Source organism: Dipodomys ordii, unplaced genomic scaffold (assembly GCF_000151885.1).
Source record: "Dipodomys ordii isolate 6190 unplaced genomic scaffold, Dord_2.0 Scaffold11, whole genome shotgun sequence".
Classification (NCBI taxonomy): domain Eukaryota; kingdom Metazoa; phylum Chordata; class Mammalia; order Rodentia; family Heteromyidae; genus Dipodomys; species Dipodomys ordii.
The window spans coordinates 12498207-12512541 of record NW_012267227.1 but is presented as its reverse complement, the minus strand read 5'-3'; the positions used below and the strand labels follow the sequence as shown (position 1 = coordinate 12512541).

Below are 14335 nucleotides of genomic sequence, written 5' to 3'. Positions count from 1 at the left end.
TGGCTCAAGTGGTAGGGCACTAGCCTTGAGCTGAAGAGCTGAGGGACAGTGCCCAGGCCCAGAGTTCAGACCCCAAAACCGGACCAAAAAAAAAAAAAAAAAAGAACTATTCTTGAAAATTTCAGAATATTTTCACTGCAGTGGTGAAAATCATTATCAACTATAATGTCAATCTTTTGCCTCCTACAAACTGAAAATAACAGTAAGTTATTTTAAATGTATATGGAAGTTTTATGTTTGAGTACTTTAACATGCTACTGGACTCTCAATGGAGAAAAAATGCCAGATTTGGGGTGGGGGAGGATGGGAAGGGATGGGAAGGGGAAACAAAGGAGGAGGCTACAATGCTTGGTAAGAAATGTACTCATTATCTTGCCCATGTAATTATAACCTGTCTGTACAGTATTTTCACAATAAAAAAAAATTCTAGATTTAGCCAAGTTAAACATTTTACACAAGACCATTTAACATTTGTATTTCAGTCCCTGTTACAGGCAATATAGCTTACTAAATTCTCTGATTTTTAAGGCAACAGTTTCAGGTTTTAGATAATTACAATCTCAAACAGAAAATATGACACTGATAACACATTGTTTAACTACTTACAACACACAATATATGCTTGATTCTAGAAGCTACCATTGAGAAATTTATTTACAGAGTGTCAAAATTATCTATGATATCCCACAGAAGCAAGTCAAGTCAGGAAGTACAGAAAAAGGACAAGTTCTATGCAATCAAAAGGCCATGAGCATGAGGTTAAAAGGAGTAATGAAAACTAAGCACAAAGACAGGAAATTATTTCCATTTTCCACTCACATTGTAGAGAAGAGAAGTTAACAAAAAATATAGTTGCAACTTTTTTCTGGTTTTATCTTTTGAAGTTAAAAACAGCACGGCATATATTTGCTTGCAAATTTTGTCTAGATTGATACTTGCTTTCTGTCATGCACCCTGAACTGATGTATATTTTGATATTTCCATTTTACTAGAAACTGCCTTTTTCATTCAATCCTCTCCACTTTCGAAAATTTCTGATCATCTCAATTATGTTAATGAGGGCTCAGTTTTGCTCTATTAACAATTCTATACACAATTCTAACTACTACAGATTTAGTAATACTACTAATTTAATAGATTATAAATCTGTTTCTTCATATCTATGGCCCCTGTTTTGCAAATTTATCATCACTGATTTACCTCCCAAGTCCTGAGCTCAACTGTCTCAAAAATTAGCAGAAGATCAAGTATTATTCCTATGACAAATGCCACATCAGGCATTTCAAAGTCATCTTTTTTTCAGGAATGAGATCTGACCCTCCCAACAAACACAGTAAATGTCTAAATTCTTATCCAGATTATGTGATTCTGTCTCCACAGACTTGTGAACCACTTAAGTCATAAGATGATCTTACACTGCTTGTACAATTTTAAGTCCTGTAAAAAGATTCCTGGGTCGTTGGTGGAATAACATGCCTTTGCCACCTACAGACTGAAACCAAAAAAAGCAATTTTAAAATTATATATGTTTTAAAGTACTCTATCACAGACTGTCATTAGGTAAGAAAGACCAGTTGAATCCCAAGACAGAAAATTAATTGTACACACCTGTGTATACATATATATGTATATATGTGTGTGTATACACAGTTTAGGATTAAGACATCTACAGGGTAAAAGTTCTTGTGTAGAGGCTAAATGTTCTCACATTTGTAGCACTATAAAGCTGTTGAATTGTTGGCAAAATTAAAAAAAAAAAAAACAAACGCTAACTTCTAGATGTGTTACAAAAGGTTTTTTAAACCATTAGTTTAAAAAAAAAAAAAGCACACAAAAAGATCTAAATCTTACATCTCCTAACCTATAAGATGCTTAAGAAAGGAGAAGATACTATAGAAAATACCGTGAGCAGCTCCTCCAACCACTCTTGGTGATCCCAAGCTTTTTTCCCTCAAGGGTACCTACCTTCTCCAACAGTGGGTTGGCGTTTTCCCTGAGCAAGGAGAGTGTCTCTTGAAGGCCCTTCCGCATGCACTCTTTCAGTTTCTCACAATATTGCATAGACAGCCATTTTGAAGAACAAGTCGACATGATTTCTAAGAGCTGTGAGTCCTCTGGACCACAAACGTCCTCCTTTTGCATGTGCCTTAAGAGAAAGTCCAGCAGAGTTAGGATGTCTTCCTCGAATCGATGCATTTCCAGCTGGGATTGCCTGGCTTCCTGCACCGCACTTTCTCTGCGGCTCTGGTCCAGACACGCCTGTAATTCTGCCTCCTTCTGAAGAAGCAGTTCCGCTTTTTGTTTCACAAAGTCTTCTTTAGCTGCCGCAAGCACCTCACTGATCTTACTGCGATGATCATCTAAAAACTGTCGGTAATCTTGCTCATTCTGTTCTTGAATTCTCTGGATTTCTTCTTGCTTCTTCCGGTTCCATTCATTCCAGGCCTTAGCCAGCTCGGTCCTGATAACCACAGGGACTTCCTCGTTCTTTAACTCTAGCTCCTTCTGCAAAGATTGGATCTTCTCTTCCAATTCCTTCGCTGGCATCATGGTTTTCTTCATATCTTCAAGCTCGCTTTTCCATTTCTCTTTTGCTTCAGACAGAGCTAAGGAGAGCTAAAAGGCACAACACCACCCATTTCAAAAGTCTTTATGATTCTCGTCATTAACAAAATTAAGTAACTATCTATCTGGGTTAACCTTATGAGGAACTTAAAATCAAAAGTAAAGGGAGCCAGATGCTGGTGGCTGATACCTGTAGTCCTAGCTACTCAAGAAGCTGAAATCTGTGAGGATTGCAGTTCAAAGCCAGCCCTGCTAGTAAGGTCCATGAGACTCATCTCCAATTAACCACCAGAAAACAGGAAGTGGCACTGTGGCCCAAAGTAGCAGAGCTCACAAATAGCACCCAGGCCCTAAGTTCAAGCCCCATGACCACCACACCACCACCAACAACAACAACAAAAAGTAAAAAAAATTACACTCAATGTCATTCCAAAAATATACTTACATTAGAATTAAGAATCATTTCCATTTTAAATCACCTAATTTTTTATATCCTATGTTATATACAAAACAAAGAAACACCCTTTTAATGGTGAACTAGAAATTGAAATGGCATATACATTTAAACAGTCATATATGTATAAGTTTTACATGTAATTAACTAAAATCTATTCCTTCTGGCATTTTTGTGCTGGTACTGGGGCTTCAACTCTGAGCCTAAGCACTGTTCCTTAGCTTTTGCACTCATACTTGGTGCTCTACCATTTGAGCCAAAGCTCTACTTCCAAATTTTTTATTTAGAGCTAAGAGTTTCATAGAGTTTCCTGCCAGAGGTGGCTTCAAGCAGGGATCCTCAGATCTTGGTCCCCTGACTAATAGGGGATTACATGTGCAAGCCACCAGCACCCAGCCTTTCATTTTATTTTTTGTCAGCCATGGGGCTTGAACTCTGGGTCTGGGTTCTGTCCATCAGCTCTTCAGCTCAAGTCAAGAGTTCTACCACTTGAGCCACAGAGACTCTTTCAGTTTTCTAGTGGTTTATTGGAGGTAAGTGTCTCACGGACTTTCTTGCCCAGGCTGCCTTTGAACCGAGATCCTCAGATCTCAGCTTCCTGAGTAGCTAGGATTACAGGGGTGAGGCACCCGACTAAGCCTTTCATTTAAAAATGTTTAAATTCATCATCCTACTTTATTGTAGAATGGGAAAACCTAAAATTTTAGTATAATCTATCATAAGACTTTATTATGTTCTTACTTTAAAAGAATCTATTAAGTTTTTAACTCATAGATAAGACCATCTCTGAATTCTATGTTGGACTAAATTGGAAACAATTATATTTCTGTGACTCAACTCTGAGTTATCTAATAGTCTATAATTCCTTTTCTAGAACACTAAAAAATGTCTAGTCCTTTCATTTTTCTAAATATTAGAATTACTAGGTCAACTTTCAAAGTCATTTTCAGTTTGCTGGCACTTTAATTAGAGTATTTAGACCAAGAAATTCAGTTTTAAGAGAGTACATGCGGTTACAACAGTGGAGTTTTCCTTTTAAGGAATATGAAGTTTCTGGAAAGGATAGTTGGCTATTTACCAAAGAGAAAATGCTGACATAGCACAGAAAAACCTTTACTCATGAGAAACATTATAGTACCAGCATTGGTGGCTCACAAACCCTCAGACCTGGAAAATAACGATTTGAAGCCACTCAGCTCAGACAAGTCTAATAGATTCTCTCTCTCCAATTAACCAGCAAAACAGCTGGATTAGAGGCATGGCTCAAGTGGTAGAATGCAAACAGTGAGCAAGAAATCTGACTGAGCTGGGTGCTGGTGGTTCATACCTGTAATCCTAGCTACTCAGAAGGCTGAGATCTGAGGAAAGCCAGCCTGGGCAGGAAAGTCTATGAAACTCATCTCCAGTAATGCACCAGAAAATCAGAAGTGGCGCTGTGGCTCAAATGGGAAAGTACTAGCCTTGAGCTGAAGAGCTGAGGGACAGCTTCCAGGCCCAGAATTCAAGCCTCATGACTGACCAAAAAAATCTGAGTTGTGAGGCCCTGAGTTCAAGCACATACACACAATAATAACAGATTACATAAAAACAGATGCACACCCGTTCTAATCAAACCAACCTAAAGTTACCTCTTGATAAAATGGGAATTAATTTCTAAATCAAAGTTAAGATGCTAAAATAACCAGGCATTGGTGGCTCCTGCCCAGAATCCTAGCTGCTCAGACTGATATCAGACGACTGTGGTTCAAAGCTAGTCCAGGCAGGAAAATAAGTGCAAATGCCCAGAAAAGGGAAGAAGCCAAGGAGAGGACCTGCTTTAGTTTCTTTCCAGGATGGTGCTTACCCGTTTGGCCACCAAGATGTCTTGTTGTTCTTCCCACTTCTTCTGTTCTGCTCTCACGTGGGCTTTATATTCTGCAAGCTCGGGCAGTTCTTCTAACCACCGATGACGAGCATTTTGCACAGCTGTTTCTACCTGTAGGACGTTGCAGGAGAAAAGACATAAGGAAGGGTATTGCAAATAGCTGCTCTACATTCCTACACTCTACTTTCCTTACAGTTACACTGACTTCAAGTGCTCTATCTTATCTCAAATAGACTCAATCCTCCTTCCCATACTGTCCCTTGAAAATGCAACAGGAAGTAGGATCTCTAAACATTTGATGAACAATACTAAAAGTTTCCTCCAAAGTACTGATTGTCACTTCCAACAAATTCTATTGCTCTTGAAGAAACATGAGAAGACAGGCCACAGCGCTGCTCTTGCCAGCTGCTGCCAATCACTAGACCCACCCTCTCCCCCTCACTTCTCATGGCCTACACACGCATGCATCCATATACCACTGGAGTTTAGAGTCTGACATCTGGCCAGTTTTCTGGCTGTCAAGAATGAGTTATTACAAAATGAGGGAGGAGGTCCCTTGGTTTAAGCCAAAATTGAAGGCTTGAGCTGATTATAAATCTGTCACCAACTATAAGATGACCACTTATTAAACTTTTTTCTTATTCTCTTTTCTTAAGAATATATACATATATATATATACATGAATACACACAGAGAATTGATATAACAGGTTTTATTTCTTACAAAAGTACTGAATAGCAGTACTTGTAAATTCTAATGAGTCAAAAATACACAGAAAAAATATAAATGCTACAGAAACATCATTATTACCTTATTTTAGTTCCTGGGGTTCTAGGGGTTGAACCCAAGGTCTTATGCTTGTCTACTGAGCTACATCTAAGGTTCCTATGGAAATTTATACCTCGTAAAAAGTTATTGAGAAACATCTACTTTGTTATATTATGCTACAATTGTATTCACAAGATACATAATTTCATAAATACCAAAGCAGTACCTTAAACATAGAACATTTTAACTTAGTAAACATTTTCAAAAATGATTTTTTAACTGGCTGAAGATATCCCTGAGATGAATGTATTTGGCTTATATTTCCGGACTTTAAAAGATGCCCCACAAAGTCAGGTAAAACAATGTACACAAGCAATTTTTTTTGTTGGTGGTGATGGGGCTTGAACTCTGGGCTTGGGCGCTGTCCCTCAGCTCTTCAGCTCAAGGCGAGCACTCTACCACTTGAGCCACAGCACCACTTCCAGTTTTCTAGTGGTTTATTGGAGTCTCACAGACCTTCCTGCCCAGGCTGGCTTTGAACCGTAATCCTCAGATCTCAGCCTCCTGAGCTAGGATTACAGGTGTGAGCCACGGGCACCCGGCTCAAATTTTAATTATTTCTTAAAAATTGAGTATATTTTTAAAGAAAGTACCTTACTTTAGGTACCATCTCATTCAGTTTATAATAAATAACACATCTAAAATAACATATATAATAGAAACCTTGCCAATGTGGTTGTTACGACAGATTATCGTCAAATAAGACACCAACTACATGTGTGAACAGCACAATTCTCCAGAAACTATCTGCTATATTAACAATGTAGTTGTGCTCTAACAGTCGACAGAATGTATGCTTGGATATTCTTGGTTTCAAAACAAACTCACAAAACCACAGATTCATTTTTCACCAGAGAATAGATATAATCTACACAACAAAGCTTTTCCATTCCTCAAAACATAAAGGAGTCCTGGGACTAAAAACCACTGAAGGATCACTAACAGTTAAGATGTAGCAGACAAGTCACTTTATTCTATTTAGAAAGGCAAGCTATATGCTTTTCTTAGTATGACATTTCTTCGAAGTCAAGTCACCTACCCGAGTTGTAAGCTGATTAGGGGAGCACTCTAAAGGGAAGGCAATGGCACCGCTTTCTGGCAAGTGGTAGGAACTACAAGTTCACTTGTGCACCTGCAGATTCTATACTGTGCATCTCAACACCATTGTATTTAATGGTTATTCACACAGGTTTATGTATCTGTCTGTAACATGACAAGACATGGGATGTCAAAGCTTCTTAGCTAAACTCTTCTTCATTCAGATATAAAACGACCATCTTTAACTCTGATCTCAGAGGAACAACACTTACAACTAAAGAATATACAGAAATGCTACCAGGGTGGCAGTTTCATGAAAGAAAAAAACTTTAGGAACATGGCAGGTTTCTAGAAAGGCTATTAAAGAAAAAAAAATTTTTTTTAAGTATAAACAAAAGTTCCAGGGTAGCATTTGAAAAGTTTCCTGGACAGTCCCAATTATTTTTAGTATGAAAAATCATTCTCATCACCTGTTTGGTAATATTTTCATAGTATTTAAGCTCTAGTTCACTTTCTAGTTTCTTCAAAGCCCCGTTGATAGCTATTTCCTTCTGTTGTTCTAAGTCTTGCTGGATCTTCTGTTTCTGCTTCTCTAGCAAGACTGCCATCTCAGCCTTGGAAAGGGTATCAGGGGTTGCGGCCTGGTCGGTCTGGATGCTACAGTCTGAAGTCTTCTTCCTCAGTGTCTTTAGAGTTTGGTCCACCTTAGACTGCCACTCCTTTTCCAGCTGTTGAATGAGGTTTTGTTTGATCTGTTTTCAGAAGAAAAATCGTCTGAGAAGAAAAACACTTGAGAAAAGTAAAATCTAGACTTGCTAGCCAAAAAGCAACCACAGCTGTGTTTGAAAACTAGACATTGTAGTAATAAGATTTAGAAATGCAGTCAATGAAAACATATTCCCAAGCACAACCTGAAAGTCTCTGTTTGACCTTAACTATGGAACAAAAAAATCACAGGGAAGATTTGATGGTGTTGTATAAGGTCTCTGGTGAATGCACAGCCAACTAGAAGAGCTAATAATGCCACCATGAAAATGGCATGGTTAAAGCAAAAACCACCAAAACCTTTTGGTAGTTGTGTTTTGCTGTCAGTATCACACTTTCCACAAAGCAGGCACTGAGTCACCTCATTAATGATCCTAGAATGGAATGATCTAAAAAAATACTTTTACTGACTTGAATACAATGGACTCTTATTTACGGGGCAGAGTTCATTCAAGGAGGAGTATTACTGGAAGAATATCTTTGGGGTTTTCTTACTTTCAAGAGTGTAGGCTTCCAGTCTTTGGTAAGACTGCTTCTAGGCAAACTTGCTTTTGTTTCTGTTCAACACCCCTTGAGTATTCATGGTTCTCAAACCACCTCCACAGCTACCAGATTAATGAAACTCACAACAATAGAAAATCTAGTTTAAATAAGAGAGCTTATCTTTTTCATTTCCCAATCAGGTTTTTAAATCATAATTTGATATTTAACTTTCTAAGAAAGAATTATTATTTCCTAATCTCATTTACTCCTTAGGTAAAAAAGTAAGCTTATGCCTCAGAGCCTGCTCTATTACATGAACGATTTTTGTGTATGTGTGGAGGCTTGAACTTGAACTTGGCCTGGATATTTGTCCCTTCCTTCTACTGCTCTACCACTTGAAACTCCAGTTTTGGCTTTTGGGGGGTTGACTAGAAATACGAGTCTCTGGACTTTCCTGAGCCACGATCCTCCAGTGTTAGCCTCCTGAGAAGCTAGGGTTACAGGTATGAGCCACTGGCACTAAGCTTGGCCTACTTGATAATGGCTTCATTTTGAACCAAAGCAGTATTCACGCCACCCCCCTCCCACCCAAAAAAAGAACCCTCTTATATCCTGAATGTGGATGAAGAGTCAAAAGAAGGTTCATTGTAAGTTGCTAATAACCTAATTCTGAAAGACACCACAAATGACTGGGTAGGTAGTTGCCAATTAAACATTTTATGTCTGCTTAGGAAGAACTGTCTTGCACAGTTAATATGGTTCTTTTTTTTAATGTGGTGATAAGAAAGATATTTTAACCCACACCTCTTTCCGTTCTTTATCCCACTGTGCTTTGGCTAACATCATTTCACTGTCAATCTGCTGCTTGATGCCAGTTTCTTGCTCTTTTATCCACTTGTTTTTTTCCAGCACAAGAGTTTCTTTGTACTTTTCTTCAAGTTCCAACTGCAATTTGCTTACTTGTTCTTCTTTTTCCTCCAATAATTGCCTCTTAAAAATAAAATTCAAGTAAGTACTACTATACAATAATACTAACAGCCTCTAAGACAATAATAATAATACATCTAAGCTTGTGTATTGTTTAGGAAAGGGGGAGGGGCGAGAAGCTGGATGCCAGAGGCTCACACTGTAATCCTAGCAACTCAGGATGCTGAGATCTGAGGGATTGTGATTTTTAAGCCATCCAGGGCAAAAAAGTTCATGAGACTCCATCTCCAAAATAACCGGCAAAAAGCCAGGGTAGATGTGTGGCTCAAGTGATAGCATGCCAGCCAAGCAAGCAAGCCCAGCAAGTATTAAGACTTAAACCCTGGTACCAGGGGTAGGGGAGAAGATCTACTTAGCTTGTATTGCAATTGAACAAATAAGATTTAACATGAAATATATGAATAGTATTATGAATGAGAATGTGCCTCATCTACAAATCCATATGCCTTCACTGATTACTGTAGAATATAAAGGGTTCTGTGTATGTCAAGAATTAGTGATGGGTACTGGTAGCCTATCTATAATCCCAGCTACTGAGGAGTCAGAGACTCCATCTCCAAAGTAACCAGCAAAAAGCTGGGCTGGAGGCATTGCTCAAGTGATAAGTACAACCAAGTATGAGCAAGTACACTAATTGAGAGTGAGACCCTGAGTTCAAAACCCAAGTAATAGAAAAACAAAAACTTGAGCCCAACAGCCCTGACTCAATAACTTGTTTCAGCACATGTGATACATGAAAATAAGCTCAGATTCTTGGTGCTATTTGTCATAGTAATTCTGTATGCAGTCTACATCCCTAATCAACGCTTGTCCACAAAGAAACATCCTATGTTCTGCAAGAAGTGACCCAAAAGTTCCTGAGTTTACTTTTGGGCTTCATATTATGCTGGGGGTGGAGGTTACTGTGAGAGACAGACATTTTCTAACAAACTGGTATATCTTTGTCTAACTCTGGAGCATAAGAAAATATTAAAGTCTAACTAAAAAGGTGTTTCACTTCTGACTGGTTTATCAAGATTCCAAAGAACTTACCAAGCTCTATAATAAAATGAACCAAAGCAAAAACGCAAACAATTCCCAGAGAAGGATAGAATTAATTCAGCTTCTTATGTTCTAGATACTCTGGCCCTTCGCATGAGGAGAATCCTTAGGATGATAAAATTGATCTGAATCCTGATGAATCTACACATGTATTCAAAATTTACAGCTACAAACCCAATGAAGGGTAAAAGTAAATTGTTTCCCATGATAATTTTAAGCTTTCAAAGGAAAAAAATTAACCTCTAAAGTTGTTTGTTTTTTGAGGGGGAGGGAGCCAAATAGTTATAATTTTCCTTCTTATAGTTATGCACAAATGTTTGTAAGCCAAAGTATGCAACAGCTATGAGTCATAACTTATTATGAGATCAATTTTATAGTCAAATTTATTCTTTTAAAGATACCCTAAAAACATAGTTCTGAAAAGAATGACCTCTTTGAGAGTTCTACTCTCATGTTCTTGCCAGTTTATCCATTCTTTTTAAAACAGTCATACTGAAGATCTCCCTATTTTATTTAAAGTGTTACTGACGGCTAAGTGCTCAATTGCTAGGATCTTTAAGATGCTTTTAACATTTATACTACCAACATGAACAAAAATAGGCTATTTCACAAGTTCTTTTTCATCCACAGATGGTACGGAGGATACCTGGCATATGTTCTCTCACCATATCCACTTCTCAAAAATAATCATAACATTAAACAAGCTGAATGTCTCAACTGCCTTTTGCTTTTCTCTTTAAGTCTGTGGTGGCAATACCCATGCCTTAATATAACTTACTGAAAAACCTCTGTATGGAACATTTACTCAAGCCTTCAAGATTTAACACTTGAAGCCTGAGGCAGGTGGCTTTCAAATTGTGGTCTGCAGAATGGTCCTAGCCATCATCAGAAGGCCACCTTGGGAAGTACTCCCACCCACACAGGGAAGGAAGAGGCTGGCTCTTGTCCCCTGGTGATTTTTGTCCTGGATGCTCACCAAGGGCAGCTTGGAATATCCAGAGTTAGAATTAACCGCCAAAAAAAGCTGTGGCTCAAGTGGCAAAGTGCTCGCTGTGAGAGGAAAAAGCTCAGGGATGGAGTACAGTCCCTAAGTTCAAACCCCAGGACTGGCATACAAAAAAACGGGTAGGGCTCAAGCGGTTGAATATTTGCCTAATAAGTGCCCCAGGCCCCAAGTTCAAACCTGAGTTCTTTCCCTAAAAGAAGCCAACACTAACACCCTCTCCTCCAGAGCCTCCTACCCATCATGAGACCACATGCAAATTAAAATAACAATTAGTTATCAGAGAGAAATGCATCCAAGGAAAAGATTTCTGGAAGAATATTCTGGTGACTTTTTTTTTTTTTCAAAATCTCTGTGTAACGCTCACAGAACTAAGTAGGGTTTCACGAGCAGCTGACAAATGCACTTAAAAAAAAAAAAAAAGATGTAAGCTGGGAGCTGGTGGCTCAGACCTGTAATCCTAGCTACTCAGGAGGCTGCGATCTGAAGATCACGATTCAAAACCAGTCCAGGCAAGAAAGTCTGTGAGACTCATCTCTAATTAACCACCAGAAAACCAGAAGTGAATAGAGCTGGGGCTCAAAGTGGGAGTACTAGCTTTGAGCAAGAGCTCAGAGACAAGTACCAGGCCCTGTGTTCAAGCCCCATGACTGACAAAAAGCAACAACAACAAATGCAGATCCATGGGTTTTAGACTGAGTCGATCCACTCTTATCTTCCAGAATAAATCTATAAGAAAATACCATTTTCGTCTCTATGTATGTCATTTTCTATAAAGGCTTTTTGGTTTGGTTAATTTCTTGTTTGTGGTACTGAGGTTTGAACTGGGGGTCTTAGGCACTTACTAGGCAAATATTCAACCACTTGAGCCCTAGTCTTTTTTGTGTGCCAGTCCTGGGGTTGGAACTCAGGAACTGCACTCCATCCCTGAGCTTTTTCGATCATGACTAGCACTTTACCACTTGAGTGAGCCACAGGTCCACTTCCAGCTTTTTTGGTGGTTAATTGGAAATAAGAGTCTCACAAGCTTTCCTGCCCAGGTTGGCTTCTAACGCTATCCTCAGATCTCAGCCTGCAGTGCCATTCCCTTTTTGCTTTAAGCTATTTACTCATTTTCTTTTTAGGTGGAGTCTTGTATTTTTTCTCAGCACTAGCCAGCCCAGCACTGATTCTGCCACTTCCAGCCTCTCTCTCCTCTCAAGGGTGATAAGCACACACCTTCATATCCAGCTTATTTGGTAGAGATGGAGGTCTCAAAAACTTGTTGCTTAGGCTGCACTCAAACTCCAGATCCTCCCAATCTCTATCTCTCTTGTAAATGGGTACAGGAATAAGCCACTATTCTCTATCTTCCATAAAGGTTTTAATACTTATTATAATATTTACAGAACTGTGTGAGCTATAGTGGTACTATATAGCAAAAAGCAGAGAGACTTCCATGAATACCTTCCCTGTGAACTTCCCCACGCCAAGTAATTAAATGACCAGTACCAAGGCCTGGAGAAGGGAAGTGATACAGAAAAGCCTTAACCCTGTATTGGTACCATACCTTCTGCTCCTGAGCCTGCTGTTCCTTTTGAATGGTCTCCCTGAGAGTAGATTCTAGATTATCCTTCTCTCTGCACACTTCCAGGTAACATTCCTGTACAGTGGCCATCTCCTTATTCATTTTATCTAGGTCAGACCTTTGACAAATAAAGCCAACAAGTAAATGACCACAAGACAAGGGCTGTATAATGATTTTCCTCCAGACTAAGGGCCAGGAGAAAGTCATCTTTACAGTTAAAGGGGAGCCAACCCTTTTGAGTCTCACCTGAGTTGCAAGTGAGTCCCCTCATACACCTCTAAAAGCTGCTGCTTCTCCAAAGCATGCTTTGCTAACAGGCTGTCCCGTATTTGGGCTTTCATAGCTTCGTGGTGCTGCTGGTATGTCCTCTCACACCTGGCAACAGAAAGCAGAGTCTTAAAGCAATGCTGGGCATTACTAGAAACAGACTAAAACAAATTGCTTTGCTTCTTTCCTTCCCACTTTGCTTCCTTCCTACTCTCTACTGCAAATTAATAACAGATTGCTTTCCTCTAATCCAAAACAATAATAATTCATTTACAACCAATGATTATTTATGAGAAATCTTCAAATTTTTCTTTCTTCATGTTTCCAGAGGAAAAAAACCAGATCCTTGGATGAGAGAATATCCCAGAATTTCAGACAGAATTGTTTCTATTGAGAACTTCTAAGCAATTAATCAAAACAATCAAGGGTGTGGCTCCAAAATTCCACGTCATATGTATTAAACGCAAATACTAGAAGTATCCAACTCACAAGTAAGTTATGTTCCAAAAGCCTGTCTCAAAGCTTATGATTTGGTATTTGGAAGACATGTTTCCTCCCACAAATTTCTTCTTTATAAAATTTCCCAGATTAGTCTTTTTTTTTTTTTAAGAAAGAAAGCATAAGAAAAGCCAGAACGAAACCAAATCAAACACTAAGCATTTGAACTACAATTCTGAAAGTGCCACAGAACTCAATCCACTTCACAATAGTGTTCCTACAGAAAAATTCTAATCTGAGAAGCCAGACATCTCTGACAATCCAAGGTCCAATGAGGAGTTTACCTAGCACTTTCTTAAAATCTTTTTATGGGGCTGAGGAGTAAACTTGAGAGAAGAAAAGGCCCAAGGAGACAAGCATCAGGCATCTACAGTAGACCTTACCTATCTATAACTTCTTGCTTATCACGATCAAAGTCCTGTACCATTTGTCTCATTTGATTACATAAGGCTTGATTTGTAGTTTTCAGTTTTTCTTCAGCTTCTTTAAGTTCCTAGACACAAAAATTTCAAAGTATTTAGAGGAAATTAAAAATCATTTTTATAGACTAGTCTAACTTCCATCATCTTAATATCTTTCTGGGCTTGATTTTTGCTAACATTGAGACAATCTCATTGTCATCATAATACAAAACCAGAAAATCTCATACCTTGCTAACAACATACATATACTTCTTTGATTAAATAGCTTTCTGATAGGAGTTAATATTTTCTTATTTATTTTGAAATATTTACTCTTCTTTGATTAAATAGCTTTCTGATAGGAGTTAATATTTTCTTATTTATTTTGAAATATTTTGAAACATTTAATCACAGGAGCAAAAATGTAAATCTTAGAAGTTAGCAATCTTTTGTAACCATCTAAATAAGCAAAGTTTTCCTTTTTGGCCAAGTGATGGCTACAGACAAAAGGATATCTCTATTAGCCATGGAAATAGAAATTACACAAACCATCCAATGAAACTGTACCCAAATC

The 14335-nt window shown here is 38.4% G+C and overlaps 1 protein-coding gene across 1 annotated transcript in view; it reads right to left on the bottom strand.

Annotated features, from left to right (window-relative positions):
* Positions 1-14335, bottom strand: part of Cep152 (centrosomal protein 152kDa) — a 78847-nt gene that overhangs the window by 29879 nt on the left and 34633 nt on the right. Inside the window, exons 16-22 of the mRNA XM_013009965.1 lie at positions 13744-13853; positions 12842-12970; positions 12578-12713; positions 8802-8987; positions 7220-7501; positions 4863-4994; positions 1966-2616 (exon numbers count right to left, since the gene is read on the bottom strand). Of these exons, the coding sequence (XP_012865419.1) occupies positions 1966-2616; positions 4863-4994; positions 7220-7501; positions 8802-8987; positions 12578-12713; positions 12842-12970; positions 13744-13853 (1626 nt within the window). The remainder of the gene's footprint in view (positions 1-1965; positions 2617-4862; positions 4995-7219; positions 7502-8801; positions 8988-12577; positions 12714-12841; positions 12971-13743; positions 13854-14335) is intronic.